The following is a 23,215-nucleotide window of genomic DNA, read 5'->3' on the forward strand; positions in this document are numbered from 1 at the left end:
CTTCTGCCCTGCACTCAACTGCTGTATTCCAAACAGAAGAGTGTAATGCAAAAAATCTAGTATAATTTCTGACCTGAACCTCCAGTGTATGGTTAATTTTTGCTATCTCCTTCTTTAGTAATACACTTTTTTTTTAAAAGAACCATCTACCCATCTAATTTTAAAATCCATTTTTATGGAGCAAGGATATACAGTCCACTTGAATAGAGAGCTTTAGCGAGTAACAAAACTTCTGTCATTTTGAGTGCTCTGTATTATTTTAGAAAGCAGTTTAAATTGGAGGGTTTTGTTCTGCAATATGTGTAAAATGATGTCGTTTTCTTTGTTCGGAGAGAAGTATTCTACTTGAATCAATTGTCAGGAGGCTTAATATAATAAGGCAGTTTGTGGTCTGACTAAAAGAAACACAGTACAAAAGAAATTCCCCTAGCAGTTTGTTTTTAACAGAAAAACTGACTTCACCTGAAACATGAATACATTGAAAACCAAGACTTAATAAGGCAGAGCAGGTTTAGCATGAAACTGAATGAGCTGCTGTCCAAAGCCTGTCTTTTAATGGCTGTGAACTAACCAAATATTCATGTTAATGGTACCATAGCTCTATCAATAGCCTTACATCAGGTTCTTTGCAATAGTAAAAGTAACAGACAGGCTGACAAGTGTACCCTTTGGATATTAGAAAAAAATTACAATGCAAACATTTCATTCAAAGTCCTGCCTAAAAGTTTGCTTGCTTACTAATACAAAGTATTGTATTGAGAGAGAGCAACACACATTTCCTCAGATTTCATGGGCTCATACAATAGGAGTACCCCCACTGCTTGCCTTACTGAACAGAGACCTGATATTGATTAACTATCACACTGGCATCAGAACTACTCTTAGGATTCAATTTTTTTGTTGTTTTGCATATTTTATTGATCAAAAGTGGTAAATGAGCATCAAGCGTGCAAGAAGACGATGAATTGTTTACTTGCATAAAATAACCTTTCAATAAGGGAAGATGCATTGCTCACACTTTTGGTGCTGTTCTGCTGCCCGAAGCAGATGGCATTCAGCTGCTATTGATTTGCTCCTGTAGTTTCAGAGCAGCATGTAACTAGGCATACTGGTTTCACTGAAGGAGTGGCAGGGTAGAGGGGGAGGTTTTCAAAAAAGGAGTTGAGTAAAAGAGGAAGGGCTCCCTTTTTCCATGTCCCAAAAGAAGGAAAACCCTTTCAGTGCAATTTCCTTGCTGTATATAAATGAATATTAGATTTACATGTGTAAACAGAGAGGTTTTAGCTGTTCTAAAAATAGTAGAACTAGGGCTGTTGATCTAGCACAGTAAATCACATAATTAACTTAATAAAACTAATTCCAATTAAAATTAATTGTGATAAATGGTAGTTTTAATCACACTTTAAAACAATAATAGAATACCAGTTTATATTACTTATTTTCTCAACACTTTCAAATATATTTCAATTCCAACATAGAATGCAGTGTACAGTGCTCACTTAATATTATTTATTACAATTATTTGCAATGGAAAAATAATGAACAAAATAAAGTATTTTTCAGTTCACATCACAGGTACTAAAATGCAATATTGTTATAGTGACAATGCAAGAAATGTAGAATGTTTTGGTTTTGAGTGCAGTTAAGTATCAGTGTAAAGCTTTAGTGTCTATAAGTTCACTCTGTCCTACTTCTTGTTCAGCCAGTTGCTAAGATAAATGTGTTTGCTTACATTTGTGGGAGATAGTGCTGCTTGCTTATTTACAATGTCCCCTGGAAGTGAGAACAGGCATTTGCATGGTGCTTTAGATGTTGACATGGCAAGATATTTACATGCAAGATTTGCTGAACATTTGTACGCTCTTTCATGCCTTGGCCACCATTCCAGAGGACTTGCTTCCATGTTGATGATGCTCATTAAAAAATAACACAAGTTGAAGCTCTCTTGTCTGCCCCCCTTGGGACCTGACCCATGGCAGATGAGAGAAGTTGCCAGCTGACGGGAGCTCATTATTTTCCAGCACTTTACTAACACTTGCACTGCTTGGTGATCTCTTAAAAGACATTTTGGGGTAAATTAGAGCTTAGTAGCAGCACGGAACACTGAGAGCTAGCACTTGTGGCTGTAAACAAACTCTATGGGACCATGAGAAACTTGACCCGCCCTTTATAAGTCATCATCCTGCTAAATAAAAGCATGTCAGATTACAGAGTTTGCCATTTTAGAGAGTTCAAGATTAGAGAAGTTCAACCTGTGCTTTAATTTAATTTGTGATTACACTCCTTGGGAGAGAATCATATGACTCCTGTTTTGCCTTCATTCAGCCATATATTTTTTGTTTTACCATTTCAAAAGACGACTCAGCAAATTTTCTGTTCTTAGAATACTTTCACTACTGATTTGACAAAAGGCAAGAGGGTACGAATGTGAGATTTCTGAACATAGTTACAGCAATCAATTCAAGGTTCAAGAATCTGAAGTGCCTTCGAAAGTCAGAGAGGGATAAGATGTGAAACATGCTTTTGGAAGTCTGAAAAGAACAACACTCCAATGTGGAAACTACAGAACCCCGACCACCAAGTCCCCTTCGAAGTATGCTTCGAAGTAGACTTTGAAGTAGGCGGGCTCCTTTTGAAAAGCGAGGCGCGTCAATTTCGAAGTGCCGTGGCCACCCACATGCTAATGAAGCACTGAATATGCATTTCAGCGCTTCATTAGTAAATTTCAAAATGGCCATTTGCATGGCCATTTCGAAGTTTGGGGCTCATGTCGACACGGCCATAATCTCAGAGATTCACTTTAATCACTTCCCGCTGTTTTTAGTAACGGTGATCTCATGTGAGATCACATGCATCTGACAAAGTGGGTCCTTGCCTACAAAAGCTTTATGCTCAAATAAATTTGTTAGTCTACAAGGAGCCATAGGACTTCTCGTTGTTTTTGCAAGTACAGACTAACACTGCTACTCCTCTGATACTTGTGAGATCTGTGGAAGCCTTCCTCTATTGAGTAGAACACAATAATGCATAAACCATTCATAGGTTTAATACAGCATGGGCTCCAAAGATACTGTATGTGATTGCAGTACCTTTCCCAACATGAAAGTCTGTCTTTTTTTTTTAATCTTGCGAAACATTCAGTTTGTCTCTTAGTTCTTACTTACGTGACTTCCACAGTTTGACTATAACGTTTTATGTTTGTTCTTCATTTTAAATCAGTTGCTATTTTTTTTAATGTCTCCGTGATTTTGTTTTACTGGTCCTGTAGAATAAAAGCAGTTGAGTGCTTACCACTAAATTATTAGTTGTTTTGCTTCTTTCTTGTATCTCCTTTTGTTGCCCCCCATTTCAGCTTAAGTGATCATCAGTGTATAAAAGCATTCCTCCATATTATCCTGGCACCTGGCATTGATAAATAACTTTTCATAGCATATTTGTATTTTGGTCTTTTGTCAAGAGTTCTGGGAACTGTTGCTTTTACACTGTGGCCATGTCTACACTTAGGAAAAATTTCAAAATGGCCAAGAATACTAATGAGGCACTGAAATGAATATTCAGCACCTTATTAGCGTGCTGTTGGCTGCCACACTTCAGAAGTGCCATGTTTTGCTCGCGCACAGCTTGTCTACACGGGCGGGTCCTTTGAAAAAGGACCCCCATGAAGACAAGCCGTGCACGAGTGAAACACCATGGCCAGTGGCATGCTAATGAGGCGCTGAATATTCATTTCAGTGCCTCATTAGTATTCTTTGATTTGGCCATTAGCATGGCCATTTCAAAGTTTTTCCTAATTGTAGGTGTAGCCTATATGTATAAACTTGCAGGTTAACTCTTTAAAAGATTAGGACTTGCTCTTAAGCTGCAGCATACCTTTAAATTTATTTTAACTCTCTTTATGTGTAATACTATCTTGTTTCAGAAGTTCTACCCCAGACTAACCTTTTGTTTCAACAGTTTGTTTTGCAACACTTACCAGAGGGGAAAGGATTACAACCATCATAATAAATAGTGAATATTTGAATGTTCACCATTAATATGTAGTGGTTAGCAGTTTTTTAAAAACTACTTATTTTGCAGAGTTTAGACCTTTCTTAATGATTCAGAAAGCAGATGATTTTGAAGCAATGCTTAGCGCTGTCAGTGTAGAATTGCTGCATTGTTGTCATTTGAAGTAGGTATCACTTTCTAATGGGACCAGGGAAATGTTTTAGACAGAAGAGATAATTAAAATAGCTGTTGTTTTTATTATCTTGTATAGTTGGACCAATCTAAATGTTATTAAAACAAAAAAAGCAGTAAAGTAGCACTTCAAAGACTAACAAAATAATTAGGTGAGCTTTTGTGGGACAGAGCCACTTCTTCAGACCATAGCCATACAAGAATAGACTCGATATTTAAGGCACAGAGAACCAAAAATAGTAATCAAGGTTGACAAATCAGAAAAAAATTATCAAGGTAAGCAAACCAGAGAATAGAGGGGCAGGAGTGTTTTTATGTCTGTTTTGTTATTAAAAGACATTTCATTGTTATGGTTCTTTTCCACTCTAAAATTGTTTTTCACTATAAAAATATTTTCACTCTCGTCCTGTTATAGCTTAGTCATAAAAATGTAACTAAAGAGAAAATAACTGTGGTTTTCCCCAACTGTTGTAGCTCTTAACAGCCCTCCAGAGTTTAAAAGAGCTCTATAGACTTTCCTGCTAGCTTTTGACTCCAGTGAAAACAGTCTACATAATGACTTCCAGAATTCAAATAGCTCAAAATAAAAATAATCGGAATGCAGCTGGCTACACAGTAGTAATGTCTGTAAGACTGTGATAAATTTCACTTTATAAAAAAGATCTACTACTTTTGTTGCTTAGCACAGATAGATTTCTAAAATAACCTTTTCTGAATGCAACATGAGTGTAAATGTACTTCTTGAGACATGCTGAAAACTTGAAGTATGCTCTAGAAATATTAAAACTGGGTATACTTATTTCTTTCACTGGATTCCTTAACACATTACAAATTATAATAAACAATGGAGACTCTGGATGCAATCAGATTCTGTGTGTGCTGCCATTTTTTCAGGAAGAGTCTTACACACCTAATTTTTTTTTTTTTTTGTTAATTGAATGATCCCAACTTTGTCTGTACAAATGACACAATTAGTGAAGTTGTGGAGATTCAGGCTTGAAGTGTCTCCTTCAAAATGAGAGCGTTAACCCCAAGTGCAGTGAATTCCCTACTCTTTCTGCATTCGCTTCTTCTGACTTGGTGTGGGCACCTGCTGCTTAATGTAATTAGTGTCAAAGGGAATGTCACATCATTTCTCAGAAGTTTACTCCCAAAACCTCTAGTAAGGAAATATAAGTGAGACAAAACAAGAAAAGTTGCTGTGGAGTTGAATTGCATCTTCGCTATAGTGCTTTGTGGTTAGCGTAGGTTACATATGTGCGATGAGATAAGTTTGAATTTACAGCAGTAAGCTCGACATTACAATGTTAGCGTCTTCACTACAAATACCATTAGCTTGATTGAGGGAGCACTAGTATCGATATCCTAATGTCATTGAAACTGGCTGGGTGTAGCATCGAGTTTCAATTTGAAAGTCTGAATGAAGGCCAGTGTGGAAGCACCATGTCTTAAAATTGAATTTGTTAGCCTCTGGAGCTGTCTTGCATGTATCCCACAGTACTACACTCTGGCCGCTTCCATCTCCACTGCTTTTCAGGTGCACAGGAATTAGGTAACAGGAAGCCTGCGAATTTGAGTTCGGCACCAGGAAGCCTGTGGCTATAGGATCATGCTTATAGGAGAGACTGAGAATCTTTCTTTCTTTCTTTGCTATCAGGATATCTACCCATTCAAAATAGCCCCACCGCGGAGTTCATGGTTCTGCCTCTACCTCTGCTAGCTGAGCACTTGCGGTTTTTTATGTGCTGGCGCCAGCTCCTGCCCCACCGCCCTACGTGGCAGCTAACATGTGGTTAGCTGGGGTGGGTCATGCACAAAAGAGAGTTATAGAAGCATCTTTTCCGTGGTTTACATTTGTGCGGGGGTCCCCCTTTCCTCCATCACAGGAGCCACACAGACGGGGGTTTTCCCATGCCCAGCCACATCGCTTGGCTAGCCCCTGACCCAATAAAAGGACATGCCTGCTGTTCAGTGCAGACTGCTGCCAGGCAGCACCATGTCCTGGCTTGGGCGTGGTTAGGGCTGCAAGGGGGAGAGAGATTTTCAGGTGCTGGCTGTCAGCTGGGGGAAGGCTCCTCCAGTGGCTAAGACTTGTGGGGGCTTGCTACTACTGGGGGGACCACTTCAACTAGCCTCCCACTCCCACAAAAATATTTTCAGGGGCTAGGTGTTGCCGAGGAGAGGACGTCTCCTGTTGTGGCTAAGCCTTGTGGGGGTTTGGTGCCACTGGGGGAAGTCTGTCCCAGCAGCTAAGATTTGAGAGGACTTGTTGCCGCCGGGTAACCATTTCAACTGGCTCTGCAGCCATATCCCCCCTGCCAAAAATATATTTTTGGGGGCTTGCAGCCACTGTAGAGACCATTTCAACTGGCTCTGCAGCCATGGTCCCCACACCACCCCCGCCCAAAAAAGATTTTCAGGGACCTTGTCAACTGGCCCATCATCCTCTGATCCACCTAACACCCCCTCCCATGGGCTGAGGGGGTCCAGCACCCTGACAGTCAATCGTGGCTGGCCCACCACCTGACCAACCCCACTTATTGAAATTTGGCAAGCTCCATTCCACATGTTGGACAACTCTGCATAGTGGGAAGCCAAAAATCTTTTCTGTCCTCCAAGCTTTGACCCCCTCAACACACGGAAGAGTGAGTGGAGGGCCAGTTGAGAAGACGCAGACACCTTTCTGCATTTTAAGCCCATTGCAGGCACTGGCTGCTTTTTGTTAAATCTTTGCTATTTCAGTTATGAAAGCTAAAGATTTCAGTCCCATTCCATTTCGGAAACCAAACAATTTTTCCCTAACTTTTTCTGTCCTCTTTCTTCAAGCTTTGGGCACAGAAGCTGTGTAATGGACTGGAAAGTCAAAAACCCAGCCTCACAAAATCTCTTTTTCCAAACCTTTACTACCCAACTATCTCTTCAAGCTTTGCGTTGTTCCTGTATTTATTTTCAGAGATCATATGTAATCAAGGGAGTGGGGACAGTGTTTGAAGGGCCAGTTGAGAAGACTCAGACATTTGCTGTTTTTTGTACGATCGTTGATAATTTAGTTACAACTACAGGTATAAAAAGCAATTCATTTATAGAAGCAAGAGATTTCAGTTAATTTGGCGATCTTTGTTTATGCCTTGCTTTTCCTTCTTCCTCTTGGACAAATGGCCATTTGCTTTCTGCGGCAGGGGAATGAGGACAATGCAATGTGGGAAGATGACATCACATACCCACAAACACCTGTGGGGCATTTTTTTTCCCGTGCACCACCAGTGAAAATACCCAGAATGCAATGGGGCTGAGGGAACTGTCAGATAGGTTCCCACAATGTACTGCTGCAGCAGTTGATGTCTGGCAATTGAGTGTGGCAGCAATAAGCTGACGGTGGGGAGCCTGTGCGGAGGTGAGGATACTCAAGTTCAAATTTATAAAGAACAGCATTACAAAATTGATTTTAATAAATTCAGACTGATCTCAGTGTAGACATAGCCATAGGGAACAACAATAAATGAGTGAATCAAATATTTCTGGGTCTGGCCTTGTTGTATGAAGTTGTAATTGCCTTGTAGAAAGTAACCTCCTTTTCTTAGAAGTTGAAGTTTGTAATTTTTAACCTGCCAAATGAACCTCACCAGGGCCCACAATCACAAAACAAATATTGTGGAGTTAAGGCTGTGGAACATTTTTCTGATGAAGTAAAACCCATTTGAGAGAAGTAGTTTCTAGGGCCATTTTTAAACTATTCCCCAGTTGAAGTCATATATTTTAACATACTACTTTACCAACAATAACCAGCATTTGACAATCTGTACATTTTATCGAAATACAACAACACTGATGGAGCGGGGACAGCTCCCTATTTCAGGGTGCAGCAGTGTGGTTCAGCTGGATTTGGCTTTTCTCCCTGCAGTTGGTGACACAGGGGTCTGGCTCTTTCTGTTAACCTATTTTTTCAAACTTGGTTGTGGATGTACTCTTCAGTAAGGGCTATTTCCATTGCAAGCGTGTTTGGGGAATTGGGAGAAATGTGTTCTTTTAGTCACTTTCATGAAACTCAAAAATAAGTGAAATAAGTGAGAGGATGTTGTGCAATGATTCTAAAAAATAAATTCATGTATGCCAGAGAAGAGCTTGGAACTTTTCATAAAGTGTCTGCTGTAGCGTTAAAGATTCAGGGTTTAACTCTCATGAATATGTATGACATAGAGATTATAATAGTTGCACATAAAAAGCTAGGAAATTACATCCCAAAAATGCATCAAAGAACACTCTTTATTCAAACTCCTGGAAGATAGGAATGACCAGAATTAACCATCTTAATTTGGCCCCTGTGTGCATACTCATGATGGCACAGTCTTTAGTTACATCAACATCTACTGTTTTTTCCCTCTTACAGGGCCCTTGCTTCAGTCAGTAGACACACAAAGAGTCACAACTCAGTTGAACAAGCAGCTGTAAATCTGGTATTGTCCAGTGATGCAGGAGGAAAGACAGGAGGCAACGGATGTGGTTAAATCAGGCCACAACTTTATTTGCAATAAATTGTGCAGCGCAGGTCATCTTTTCCACTCAATCCCAACTTGGTTCCAGCTATTCCAGCCCTGGAATCCCATGACTTCCTCTCATATGAGGATTAAATGGGCTATAAAAGCTGCGGGGGTAGAGGGGGCTTATGTAGGAGCCTTGAACCCAGCTTCTTCAGCTTCCTTAAAAATATTTTCCTCTAAATCCTGTTTTATCTAGTAACCATATCACTGCCTTTTTCTTCAAGTCTGGGTCTCAATGGCCACAGGGAAATCCCTGTGCAGCCTCTTGTTGGCAGTTCTCTAGGATCCTGACCCTATCCCATTGGGATGATAGAGAAAGCCAAGCTTCTGTTCCACATAAGTGGGAGAAAACATTTGTAGAGTTGGAGTCCAGGTTGGACAAAGAACCTGCAGTCCACCATGTTTTCCTGATGCCCCTTTACCACCACCACTGCTGCCATTGCAATTGGTTTTTGCTAATTCCAAGACATTGTGATGTGCATGGCAGACTCTTCAGATATGCCTTGAGGAGATAAGAAAATCACCGTACAAGCTACTAGACATTCTGAACTCTGAAACCCCCTCTAGAGTTGTTCTCCTCACTGACAAGGCTTTGTTGGAACCCTATAGAACTGTGTGGCAATCCCCCACTACAATGACACTGCTTCCAAGAGGACTGACAAAAATATTAGATCACCTCCAAGGACTCTGAATCTTTTTCTCCCACCCATATCCCACTACACTTTCCCCACCATCAGAAGGAACAATTCCCGGGCATGGTTATTGAAATTTGCTGGCACAAACATCTTTACAGGAGGCACACAAGGCTGCAGATGTTGTGGCCTGTTCGATCTCTGAAGTGATGGCGCTGCATAGGGCTTGGTAGCTGTAACTGTCTTCCCAGGGAAGTTCAAGATATGGTTGAGGATCTCCCATTTGATGGAAAGAAGTTGTTTGCAGAGCATACTGGTGAGTCATCATATACTCTGAAACATTCCAGGGCCATAATATGCTCATTAGGCATCTGTACTCCTGCAAACAAAAGTACATTCAGCGGATCACAAACGGTTTTAGATATCCCATGCCATACAGTTCTCTAGATCCCAGACATGTATGGACCCTCTCTAGGAACAGGCACAAGTTCAGAGAAAGAGATTCTGAGCCAACAGATGTGACTCCACAACAGGCAACCTCATTGAAGAAACAGTTGAGGTTTGGAATTCCCATCCCTCATTAGCCTGTCTACTTCAGTGTTTTGTCCACTTTCCCCCATTAGAACATAAGAACATAAGAATGGCCATACTGGGTCAGACCAAAGGTCCATCAAGCCCAGCATCCCATCTGCCGACGGTGGCCAATGCCAGGTGCCCCAGAGAAGGAGAACAGAAGACAAGTGATTTATCTCCTGCCATCCATCTCCTGCCCTTGTTATGAAGGCTAGGGCACCATACTTTATCCCTGGCTAATAGCCATTTATGGACCTGACCTGCAAAAATTTATCAAGCTCTTTTTTAAACCCTAATAGAGTCCTGGCCTTCACAGCCTCCTCGGGCAAGGAGTTCCACAGGTTGACTGTGCACTGTGTGAAGAAAAATTTCCTTTTATTAGTTTTGAACCTACTACCCATCAATTTCATTTGGTGTCCCCTAGTTCTTGTATTATGGGAAAAGGTAAATAATTTTTCTATATTCACTTTCTCCACACCATTCATGATTTTATATACCTCTATCATATCGCCCCTCAATCGCCTCTTTTCCAAACTGAAAAGTCCCAGTCTCTCTAGCCTCTCCCCATATGGGACCCTTTCCAAGCCCCTAATCATCTTAGTCGCCCTTTTCTGAACCTTTTCTAATGCCAATATATCTTTTTTGAGGTGAGGAGACCACATCTGCACGCAGTACTCGAGATGTGGGCGTACCATAGTTTTATATAGGGGAAGTATGATATCTTTTGTCTTATTATCGATCCCTTTTTTAATAATTCCTAACATCCTATTTGCCTTACTAACTGCCGCTGCACACTGCGTGGATGTCTTCAGAGAACTATCCACTATAACTCCAAGATCCCTTTCCTGATCTGTCGTAGCTAAATTTGACCCCATCATGTAGTACGTGTAATTTGGGTTATTTTTTCCAACATGCATTACCTTACACTTACCCACATTAAATTTCATTTGCCATTTTGCTGCCCAATCACTCAGTTTGCTGAGATCTTTTTGTAGTTCTTCACAATCCCTTTTGCTTTTGACTGTCCTGAACAACTTGGTGTCATCTGCAAACTTTGCCACCTCACTGCTTACCTCATTTTCTAGATCATTGATGAACAAGTTGAACAGGATCGGTCCCAGGACTGAGCCCTGGGGAACACCACTAGTTACCCCCCTCCATTGTGAAAATTTACCATTTATTCCAACCCTTTGTTTTCTGTCTTTTAACCAATTCCCGATCCATGAAAGGACCTTTCCTCCTATCCCATGACCACCTAATTTACATAAAAGCCTTTGGTGTGGGACCGTGTCAAAGGCTTTCTGGAAATCTAGGTATATTATGTCCACTGGGTGCCCCTTGTCCGCATGTTTATTAACCCCTTCAAAGAATTCTAATAGATTAGACAGACACGACTTCCCTCTGCAGAAACCATGCTGACTTTTGCCCAACAATTCGTGCTCTTCTATGTGCCTTGCAATTTTACTCTTTACTAGTGTTTCTACTAATTTACCTGGTACTGATGTTAAACTTATCGGTCTATAATTGCCAGGATCTCCTCTAGAGCCTTTTTTAAATATTGGTGTTATATTGGCCGTCTTCCAGTCATTTGGTACCAAAGTGGATTTAAAGGATAGGTTACAAACCACTGTTAATAACTCCGCAATTTCACATTTGAGTTCTTTCAGAACCCTTGGGTGAATGCCATCTGGTCCTGGAGACTTGTTACTATTCAGCTTATCAATTAATTCCAAAACCTCCTCTAATGTCACTTCAATCTGAGTGAGTTCCTCAGATTTGTCGCCTAAAAAGGCTGGCTCAGATTTAGGAACCTCTGTAACATCTTCAGCCGTGAAGACTGAAGCAAAGAAATCATTTAATCGCTCCGCAATGGCACTGTCTTCCTTGATCGCTCCTTTTATATCTTTATCATCCAAGGGCCCCACTGCTTTTTTAGCAGGCTTCCTGCTTCTAATGTATTTAAAAAACATTTTACTATTGTTTTTTGAATTTTTGGCTAGCTGTTCCTCAAACTCTTTTTTGGCTTTTCTTACTACATTATGACAGTTAATTTGGGAGTGTTTATGTTCCTTTCTATTTTCCTCACTAGGATTTGACTTCCACTTTTTAAAAGCTGCCCTTTTCTCTCTCACTGCCTTTTTAACATGGCTGTTTAGCCATGGTGGTTCTTTGTTAGGTCTCTTTCTGTGTTTTTTTATTTGGGGTATACATTTAAGTTGGGCCTCTAGTATGGTGTCTTTAAACAGTTTCCATGCAGCTTCCAGGGATTTTAGTTTAATTACTCTACCTTTTAGTTTCTGTTTAACTAGCTTCCTCATTTTAGTGTAATTCCCCTTTTTGAAATTAAATGCCAGAGTGTTTGACCGCTGCGGTGTTCTTCCCAACACAGGAATATTAAAAGTTATTATATTGTGGTCACTATTTCCAAGCGGTCCAGTAACAGTTACCTCTTGGACCAGATCCTGCGTTCCAGTCAAGACTAGATCGAGAATCGACTCTCCCCTTGTGGGTTCCTGTACTAGCTGCTCCAAGAAGCAGTCATTTAAGGCATCAAGAAATTTAATCTCTGAATCCCGTCCTGAGGTGACATGCACCCAATCAATATGGGGATAATTGAAATCTCCTATTATTACTGTGTTTTTTATTTTGATAGCCTCTCTAATCTCCCTTAACATTTCAGCATCACTATCACTGTCCTGGTTAGGTGGTCGGTAATATATTCCTAATGCCATATTCATATTAGAGGAATGAATTGTTATCCATAATGATTCTATGGAACATTTTGATTCCTTTAGGATTTTTACTTCATTTGATTCTATATTATCCTTCACATATAGTACCACTCCGCCACCCGCACGACCTGTTCTGTCTTTCCGATATAATTTATATCCCGGTATGATAGTGTCCCACTGATTGTCCTCATTCCACCATGTTTCTGAGATGCCTATTATGTCAACTTCCTCCTTTGATATGAGGTACTCCAGTTCACCCATCTTATTAGACAGACTCCTAGCATTAGTGTAAAAGCATGTTAGAAAACTACCACTATTTATATGTCCGCCTCTCACAGACGTGGTGGATTTTTTTATGCACGATTGTTTCACATCTGATCTTGCCCATATATTATTTCCCACGTTCCCTATCTGACTAACTTCTAGGGAATCCCTGTCTATGGAGCCTCGTGTAAGAGAAGTCTCCGTCCGATCCAGGTGCTCCCCCGCACCAATCGGCTTTCCCCCACCTCTTAGTTTAAAAACTGCTCTATGTCCTTTTTAATGTTTAATGCCAGCAGTCTGGATCCACCTTGATTTAGGTGGAGCCCATCCTTCCTGTATAGGCTCCCCCTACCCCAAAAGTGTCCCCAGTTCCTAATAAATCTAAACCCCTCTTCCCTACACCATCGTCTCATCCACGCATTGAGACTCTGAAGTTCTGCCTGTCTATCTGGCCCTGCGCGTGGAACTGGAAGCATTTCAGAGAATGCCACCAAAGATGTTCTGGATTTCAGTCTCTTTCCTAGTAACCTAAATTTGGCCTCCAGAACATCTCTTCTACCCTTCCCTATGTCATTGGTACCAACATGTACCACGACGACCGGCTCCTCCCCAGCACTGCCCATAAGTCTGTCTAGATGCCTCGAGAGATCCACAACCTTCGCACCAGGCAGGCAAGTCACCATACGGTTCTCCCGGTCATCACAAACCCAACTATCTATATTTCTAATGATCGAATCCCCCACTACTAAAACCTGCTTCTTCCTAACAGCTGGCGCTCCCTCCCCCGGAGAAGTATCCTCGGCATGAGAGGATACAACATCACCCTCTGGAAGGAGGGTCCCAACTATGGGATGGTTTCCCTCTGCTCCCCTTGACTGCTCTCCTTCCCTGAGCCTTTCATCCTCCGTAACAGCCTCAGGACTGTCAGATTGGAGGTGGGACAGCCCTACTATGTCCCGGAAAGTCTCATCCACAAACACCTCTGCCTTCCTTAGCTCCTCCAGTTCAGCCACCCTGGCCTCCAAAGCACGCACTCGGTCTCTGAGGGCCAGGAGCTCCTTGCATCGAGCGCACACATACGCCACCCGCCCACAGGGTAGGTAGTCATACATACTGCACTCGACACAATAAACAGGATAGCCCCCACTCTGCTGCTGGGCTTCTGCCTCCATTTCCTACTCTAGTTATATATGAGGGTTAATTAAATGTTTCAGATAGAGGTTGTTATAAAGGATTTAGTTTAAGGGCAACAGAAGTAAGTCACTGGCTCCCTCCAAGCTCCCCTCTCTAAACTCCCCTCTCCAAACTCCCTCCTGTTAGCACGCACCCTGGTTGCCAGCACCCGGTCGCAAAGCTCCCTGGTCGCTTACTAGCAGGGTTTAAGTGCTCAGCCTCCCTGAGAGCTCCTCCCTCTGCCTACAGCTCAGCCAATCAGCACACGGTGTTTCAATTCAAACCTAATCAGCTTCCAACTGCCTGCCTGCCTGCCTGAGCACACGGCCTTTCAAACAAACAAACAAACAAACAAACAAACACTCAGCTCAGCACTCCAAACAAACAAACTCCAAACTCCAAACAAACACACAAGCCCAAAACCTCCAAATATAAGCAGCCACTTACCCCAAGGTGCTTTAGTTTGCTCCTTCCTTCTCCTCCTCCAGGAGAGCCTCTCCAAACTCCCTCCTGTTAGCACGCACCCTGTTTGCCAGCACCCGGTCGCAAAGCTCTCTAGGAACAGGCACAAGTTCAGAGAAAGAGATTCTGAGCCAACAGATGTGACTCCACAACAGGCAACCTCATTGAAGAAACAGTTGAGGTTTGGAATTCCCATCCCTCATTAGCCTGTCTACTTCAGTGTTTTGTCCACTTTCCCCCATTAGGAAACCAATTTTCCCACTTTCAGCATGCATGGGCATGTATCGCCTCAGATAACTTAGTTCTGCAAGTTATGTTATTTAGCTACAACATTTGCTTTTCCTTCCTCCATCCTCCTCAGTCTCCTTCCCTTTCCCTCTTGATCGACCTTTCTCACAAACCCCTGATGAGCAAAAAGTAAACATTCTCCTTCATTTAGAAACAGTAGAACTGATACCGGCTCTATATAGGGGCAAGGAGTCTATCTGAGCTGTGCCCTTATACCAAAGATGAATGGAGGATGGAGACCAGTTCTAGATCTAAGACACCTAAGCGGAGTTGTGAGACTCCAGGATGTTGATCCGAGCAGCTATTGTCCCTTCTCTAGAGTCAGGGAATTTGTTTTCAGCCCTCCAGGATGCATACTTCCATATAGCAGTGCACCCATCTCACAAAAAATTCCTCTGATTTGTGGTAGGCCAGGATCATTTCCACTACTATGTGCTCCCCTTCAACCTCTCCTCAGCTCTAAGAGCGTCATCAGAGATTCTAGCCGCCTATCTGCATCTCTGTCTAATACCTCACCCATGACTTTTCAAACATAATTACCCATTTCCTTTGACACCCTGGGATGCACATCTTCCGGACGCACTGATGTATATATTGTTTTCTCAAGTATTCCAGTACCTGCTTGTTGTCAACAGCGGTATTGACAAGATCTTAATCACATTGTCCATTGTTTTGTTGTTGAAGGTTGACTTTAAAAAGCAGGTTATTAGCTCAGTCATTTTATAATTGGTGTTGATCATCTGGATTCATTATTAATGGCCTGCATTCTCTGCTACTTTTTCCCATGATATATTAATAAAAGCCTTTATTAACATTAATCATTTGAATAACATTAACTTATTCTGCTCTTTTGCATCCCTTAGCTCTTTTTCATTTCATTTAATTCATTCATGCTTGATTCCATCAATTTATTAATTTCTAGGAAGGATTCCCTTTACCTCTCTAATCTGTGAGCAGTCCCATATGAAGCTACACTGACCACCTTTGTTCCTTTCGCTTTTATTTTTCAGAGCAACCATCTGTTTCACCCTTCCCTTTTCTTTCTCAGAGTACTCTCATGTTCTTTTACACTCATAGATTGAAATATTGCTTCTTGTCCATGATCACTGTTTCCTTAAAAGAGTTTTGTACATTTGATTACATGTGGGACCTCTCACTGCACATACGGCCATTATGTAGCTGAACATAAAGTGGCACCATAAACCCTTCATTAACTTCTCCATAATACACCTATTGCTGTCATATAATTTATTTTTTCATGTATTGAGTCTAAGTAATGCATCTCCTAAATAGTTTGTAACTAGAAAGTTTAGAGAAGTACAAATTAATATTATTAAATAACTTGTGGTCACTAACATGGAGCTTTTGGCTTGTCCTTACTGTAACTTTATGATTGGTCTTGCCCCCCATTTGGGTTTCCTTCTTTTTGATTCTGTTCCCAACTATGGATTCTAAGATTTTATATATATATAGATAGATAGATAGATGGATGTTAGGCCATATTTGTGACCCAGCAGGTAGCTAAGGTTCCCCAAGAGTGTCGTAATCTGAGAGTCTGATAGTTGATTCAGGAACGTTTCCACTTTTTCTTGTAGTCCTGGGGATCTGAGTCAGCTGCCCCGTGCAGTTTATTTTTCTTTTCTTGTAGTGATACCCAAAATACAACATTTCACTTCTGTGATATTTACTGTCTCACTAGGTTTGTAAATCCTTTTGGGATTGTATCATCCCCTTCTGTCCCTTCATAGACTGCACCCCACATCACCTCTAGTTAAATTTATGCCTGCTAATGTTATACTTTCCTTTTAACTTCATTGCTACTTCCTCCTCCAGATTTTATGTATGTGTAGCATTTTGTGTATACATGTTAAGTGTTTTAGTGCCTCTTTTTATACCTCTTTATTCTTATATATTCACACTTTGCTGAAGAATATTTTGAGGAGAAAAGGGAGTGTGCTCCTTAATGAATTAATTATGTAGACTGAAAACCATGCTGACCCGAACAGCATACAATAATGTGGTTTGTGGAAGAAAAAGGTGAAATACTTCATTATGGTACCATTCTGGGTAAGAAGCAAGCATTCTGATGTGACTAGCAGAAATATATCTACTATTGCTTTTTCAGGAAAGGAAAAGATCATTCTTACAAACCAGGCTTTTGCTTTTCAGCTTAATATGTTCTTTTGCTAACCTTTTTATCATTTCATGGGACTGTTCAAGCAGCTGCTGGCAAGCAGGTAAATACAAGACTATAGACTCTAAAGCACTCTAAAAGCTTGTGGATTTCAGTCCCAGCGGAGACTGACACTCCAGCCTCCTTACTGTAGCTAGGATGTATTGATTTTTTTCTCCCCCATTTTTAGCTGCACTACTGAATTAGATATTGTGAAGCATCCTTCCTTGTGAGGAGAGGAAAAACTGTCATGAACTTTTTCACCCTAACAATAGGGCATCTCATACTAAACCAGAATGAAAGCAAAAAAGCTTTAAGGACTCCTAGAAACCCTGCAGCTGAACTCTCTGTACTGACTTTCCTAACTAAAAGGTGCTCCACAGATCTTGAGAAACTGTTATAGATGATTGGGAGCAATGCATTTTTAAAACTGTTTTGTTAAAAAGTAATCAGTCAGTAAAAACAATGCATTCCTGCAGCACCATCTCAGAAGGTTAGCAAACTGGTCTTGTCCAAGTTTTCAGCAAGATGTTCAGTTACTGATATAATTGGCTGATGAGTAGGTTTGGACCTAACTAGAATGCCATTGTTCGATTTCACAGTGTCCTCTGTGAAGATATGTCACCATTTATACTGGCTTTAGTGACAATTTTCTAAAAAGGAAACTCGTGGGAAATCATTATGCTGTTTATATGTCTCCCTTGTTGGAGAGCATTATCCTGTGATATTTCAGCACTGTTTTCCACTGCATGATGGCATCTAGCTAAGGTTAAGGCAGAACAAGTCCCTCTGCAGTTTTGTGACTATGTTTTACTTACTGATGGAGAAAAGTAACTGACAATTAAGTATTTGGGATGTCACTGAAAGAACATGTGCAACTAATCAATAACATCTGGAGGGAACATGATTTTATAAAGCTGATAAAGTAGAAAATCTGGGTTTTAGTGTTACATAATAATAATTGCACCGTTTCAATAAAAGACATTCCTAAAGGTGTACAAATCAGTGTTTTCTATGTTGTATTTTTCAGGAGCATGCAGTAGCTTATTAAAATGGGTCAGGAATTGATAAACAGCTTTTTTAAAAATATGTGACAAAAACATGAGTCTTGATACAGTTGGAAGTAATCAGTTTGAAAAATGTATTTCTGGAGTCACTTCCTACTCTATTTGCGCTTTGGGAGGACGAGGTATTTTAGTTCTTTTCTCATTTTCAAGGGGCAACGTTTATGCTGTTTCTTGTTTCTTAAATCAACTGTTAAGATGGCACGGTGGTACATTTTTGGAACTGGACTAGCTAAGCTGGTCTTGCTAAGTAGAGTTTAAGTACACTGGAAAATCTGGACATTAAGTTATAACCATACTGTGATCTTTTCCTGTTTTATAGACATGTTTTGGATTTTGTAACAGAAGTCTTAACGTAGCTCACTGTGCTCCTGTGTAAAATGCATTAACATATAATAACCCCTAAGAGGGGTTTGTATTTGTATGTGTTTTATCATTAATTTTAAGTATAGTTGAGGAGAAGCACATCTTCTGCTTATCTATTATTTAAAGATTAAGGAGACTATGACTTGCAATATATACATTCTTGAAATAATATTTTCCATAAGAAAGTCTCAAATTGTGATCGCATTGGTTGTTTCAGATAAATGGAACTAGTAATCATTGCAGCCCCTATTTATTTGATTAATTTATTGTAACTTGAAAGAATAAAAGAAATACGGCAAAGATTAGAATTGTTACTTATGTTGCTCAGCTGTCATCTGTTCTGTCTTTCCCTGTTTTCAGTTTCTCTTGCAGTTCTTCCATTATATGGCACATAAATCAAAGGGACAAATTTTCTACCAGCACAGTTCCACTGAAGTCAATGGAGTTGGACCAGCAGAGAATTTGACCCCAATTTAGGATAATTCCAGAATGTCATAAACGCATTCCTGAAAGTTTCTGGGGGTCCATAAATATAGCTAAGACTGTTTGGCCTGCATTATCTGGAAAATGTACTGTTGTTCTATAAAACCACAGGATCTTTTTTAATAATTTTGCTTCATGAGAGTTTGCTAACGCACCACATCTTATTGGGGGGGTTCTGTCTGTCTGTCCATCTGTGGCATTTTTGCAGTTGTGCAGTATCATGTTTGTTGGCCATCAAAATAAGTGGTTTGAACAGGGGTTAAATTATTGGGAGTAAGAGCCTGAACTGTCTAGGGAAATAATGTCCATGGGAGATCTTGAGATAGAAAAAGATGAATGAAATCAGGGTTGCTGTATAACTAATTACCCAGGCTTGGGCACATCTTATTTGGAGTAATATCTGTGGTTGCTGCTGCTGGATCAGTTATGTTGAAACAAACTTACTACTTACCACCAGAGCAAGTCTTGTTCAGTGATATGTCCTTCCCTCCCCTGTCCTTCCCCTCATTACTTCCACTTTCTTTAAGTTTACCAGCAGGCAACCTCTCCAGCTAATTCAGGATGTATGAAAAGCTCAAAAAGTGGAACTAAGGGATTGTGCATAAATTACAGATGTCCTGAAACAGTTTTTGCACACGTCATTTTGGGTGCGAAATTTTTCTGTATTAGTGAATATTTTTGTTTGAGCAGAAGGGCACATTGATATGCAATTCACATGTCCTTTGAATATGCATCCCCCTCCACCCCTCCTCCCATGAATAACTTGAATGTAGAACAAGATGAATTTTGCAGCCACATAGTGCTGATTCCACAGAATGTAAATGAAGAGGCATTTAATGCTGTATCCTCATTTAAAGGTGAACTGAAAGGCTTTGTACCAGCCAGGACCTGAGAGAACTTTGTTATTCCTCTAAGAGGTGGTATCCTGGTAAAAAGATTGAGCGATGTATTCTCTAGATCCTGTTCTTTTTGGTAATGTTAGAACATCAGCTCTTGCTGGAGAAATACAGAACCCTGAACTCAGGTCCTGAAAGAAAAGTGAAAAACAAAAGACCTGATATGCAAATACCTTATTTTAAAATTTATTTTTTGAGTCCAAACCTATGTTGTGGTAATGTCTGTGCATTTTAACTTTTCTGTTGTTGTTGCTTTTGTTACACAATTAGTTGAGTTGTGCCACAGGTACTGTCGCACCATTTTAACCAAATTGAAAAAACAGGCCTTTGTTCTGAATAAGATTAATTACGTATAATAGGAATGTTGTATTGTGTAGTGCTTCTCCCATTACCAACACTTGCCTTTTGTTTTCTCACTCTGTCACAGTGGTTCTTCTCTAAGCAAGGGCCTAATCCTGCAAGCTTAGTATTCAACTTTACTTCATCTGAGTAAAGTTTGATTAAAAAGTTATTCACAAAAGTAAAGTTTGATTTGAAAAAAAACTACTCACACAAGTAAAGTTGTATCCTGTTTGCAGGATCAGGCTCTTGGTTAGAACAGAACCACTGCTGACAGGCTGAGAAAATAAGAAGCGTGTGTTGGTAATGGGAGGGGAGACTTACACAATAGAAGCTCATTTGAGTAAAGATTTCCACATGCATTGTTTGTTGGATTAGGCTTCTGAGATGGAAAGCTCCTCGGTAGAGTGACTGTGCCTTTGTTAGATGCAATACACACGTCTGGCTTTTGTAATAACAAGAGACATTTAGTAGTATAAGTTGCAAGTGAATAGGGCCTTAATCCTCCAGAGAAACCATGATGTATAGGGTTGCCAGCTGTCTAATCAAGCAAACCATTACCTCTGCCCTGCCCTTTTCCTTCCCTGAGACAGGTCTCTGTCTTGCCCCTTCTCCAATGCCCCAGCCCCATCCCTGTTCCCTCCATCCCCGCTCCTGCCATAGCTTGTTCTCCTCCACACTCTCTGATTTTCACCAGTCTTGGATAAGGGTTTGGATTGCAGGACACAGGGTCTGGCAAGGGTTTGGGGTATGGGAGGGGGTGTGGGGTGTAGGCTTGAGTAGGGAGTTTGCGTGAGCAGGGGTGCAGGCTGTGGACTCTGAGGGAGCTTGGATGCAGGAGTGGGTGTGGACTTTGAGAGGGAGTTTGGGGGTGGAAGGGGGTGCAGGCTTTGGGGGTAGTTTGGGTATAGGCTGTGGGATGGGGACAGGGGCTTGGGGTGCAGCAGGAGGTGAGGGGTGCAGACTGTGGGAGGGAATTTGGATGCAGAGGCAGGGGGCTGGGATGCAGAGGTGGGTGAAGTGTCCAAACTCCAGCTGAAAAGTGTTTACCATGGATGGTTCCTGAAAGCAACTGGTACACCCCTCTGGGTGGAGCCAGGGGGTCTCCATGCTGCAGCCTGCATGCACCATCTCTGCACCTCCCATTGGCTGCAGTTCCTGGCTGTCAGTGCAGGGGCAGCATACAGAGACACTCTTCCCCCTCCCTGCCCACCACTGGCCAAAAAGACAAGGCTGTCCACTTTCAGGGATCCCGCCTTAGCCTTACTGTGCTGCTGGGCTGTTAGCATCCAAAATCTCCCAAAGTGGCTGTAGTAGCCTCTGGGAGATAGGGTGTGGGTCCAGGGGAAGCCTGGCAAAAGTAGAAGGGATGGCCACCCAAGGGTTTGTGCACTATTTTATTTGTCTTATGTGAGGAGTGGAGAAGAGCTACCACCTGCATCCTGCCAGTTACTATAAAATTGAAGTCTGTGATGCCCTTAAAAAGTCTGCCTGTCTCTCACAGTGAATGGGCATTTAAGAATCCCATTTACCTCTTTTGTCCCTTTTTGTATAAATCTATTTCTAATTAATTTACTAATTTGCTCATAAAACTAGGGAGCATCTATTCGGTAAAAATGCTTTTGGAAGGGGAATGGGGATACCAGGCCACACACAATTAATATGGAACAAGATGGCAGTTCTAGATAGTAGCTCTTCCACAAGTCCTTTGTCATTAGTGACCACACTATAGATGTGACCAGTGCATTGTAAGCCAATCCGTCAAGCCAAACAAACAATTCACCTTGTTAACTTTCCCTAAATCTTGCATTAACAACACTGAGTAAGCCCATGAACACCCAGGAGAGTTCCTTTTTCCTGATGCCATGATGGATGGGATACTTTCAAGTGCTGGAAATGAGGTCGCTGAAATTATTAAGGATGGGCTGCTGTTGATTTTGATTTTCAAAGGGGGAACAAAATCAGAATTTTATTCTGGCATGACTGTACCAAAAATCAATTTTAAGATTTAAACTTACAGTAAACATTTTCTTGAGTAGATGTTTCTCCCTGATACAGGCCCAGGCAAAGGCAGTGCCACATCACCGTAATCTGACATAACCTCAGAATTCAGTAACACAGACTGTGGTATGGGATGATGCTTACTTCACTAAATTGTGTGATTAGAAAACAATTGGAATAATTGTTGTTTGTTTATTAAAAGTTATTTTAGAGGCTAAATAAAAAGTAAGAAAAGAACTGAATGATATTGTGTATTTTCTGTATTACAGACTATCATTTTAGAAAATGAAGATCTCCCCAAAATATTTCTAGACTTCCTGAATGTTCGGCATGTTCCTTCTCTGCCAAAGGCAGAGAGTTATGGGTAAGAGTTCATGAACTAAAACAGCTAAAAATGTGCAGGAAAACAAGGCAGAGCTGGTTCTTTTCCCTCTCTATATAGGTTGTTAGATGATTTAACACTATTGATTAAAAATAGACTTCCTGGTAATTTAAACCGGTTTAACTGAAAGGAGCACTAGGTTCATTGTTCATATATTTGCATAGCTATAAAAAGATAAAATTAAATTCCTACTGTACAAAGACAAAAGGGTTACATTTATTGTATGTTCACTGAAAGCAAAGGAGAAACAGGCTTAAATGAGAGCAAGACAGAAAAAATGGGTTTTCTGACAGATCTTTGAAAAATCTACCAACAAGAACTTTAAAAGAAATTAATAGGATTTTGTGTGTGTGTGTTTTACATCAAGAAGTGATGGGAGGGTTGGAATCTGCTTCTGCTTATGTGGGGACAAATTGCACTGGTGACCTCAGTGCATGGCTTCCCCCATCTCCTTGTGGAAATGGGGATCAGCCATTTCCATGGTGGCATCTATGCTAGTCTCAACACTTCCCTTCCACGTAAGGGTTCAGGGTTGGTTTGGATGAAGGGGCCAGAAAGATGTGTGTTGTACTTCAGTGTACTAGAGAGTCCTACAATAAAATAGTTAAATTATATTACGTTTTGCTTAAGGTGAGATTCTCTGCTGTGCGGCTAAGAGGTGCAACATTAG

General features: G+C 40.9%; 1 protein-coding gene across 1 annotated transcript in view; it reads left to right on the plus strand.

The window, feature by feature from the left end:
* SNX24 (sorting nexin 24) overlaps positions 1 to 23,215 on the plus strand; it is a 142,507-nt gene that overhangs the window by 106,344 nt on the left and 12,948 nt on the right. Inside the window, exon 4 of the mRNA XM_074995005.1 lies at positions 22,433 to 22,527. Coding sequence (XP_074851106.1) covers positions 22,433 to 22,527 — 95 coding nt within the window. The remainder of the gene's footprint in view (positions 1 to 22,432; positions 22,528 to 23,215) is intronic.

Source organism: Carettochelys insculpta, chromosome 5 (genome assembly GCF_033958435.1).
Source record: "Carettochelys insculpta isolate YL-2023 chromosome 5, ASM3395843v1, whole genome shotgun sequence".
NCBI lineage: Eukaryota > Metazoa > Chordata > Testudines > Carettochelyidae > Carettochelys > Carettochelys insculpta.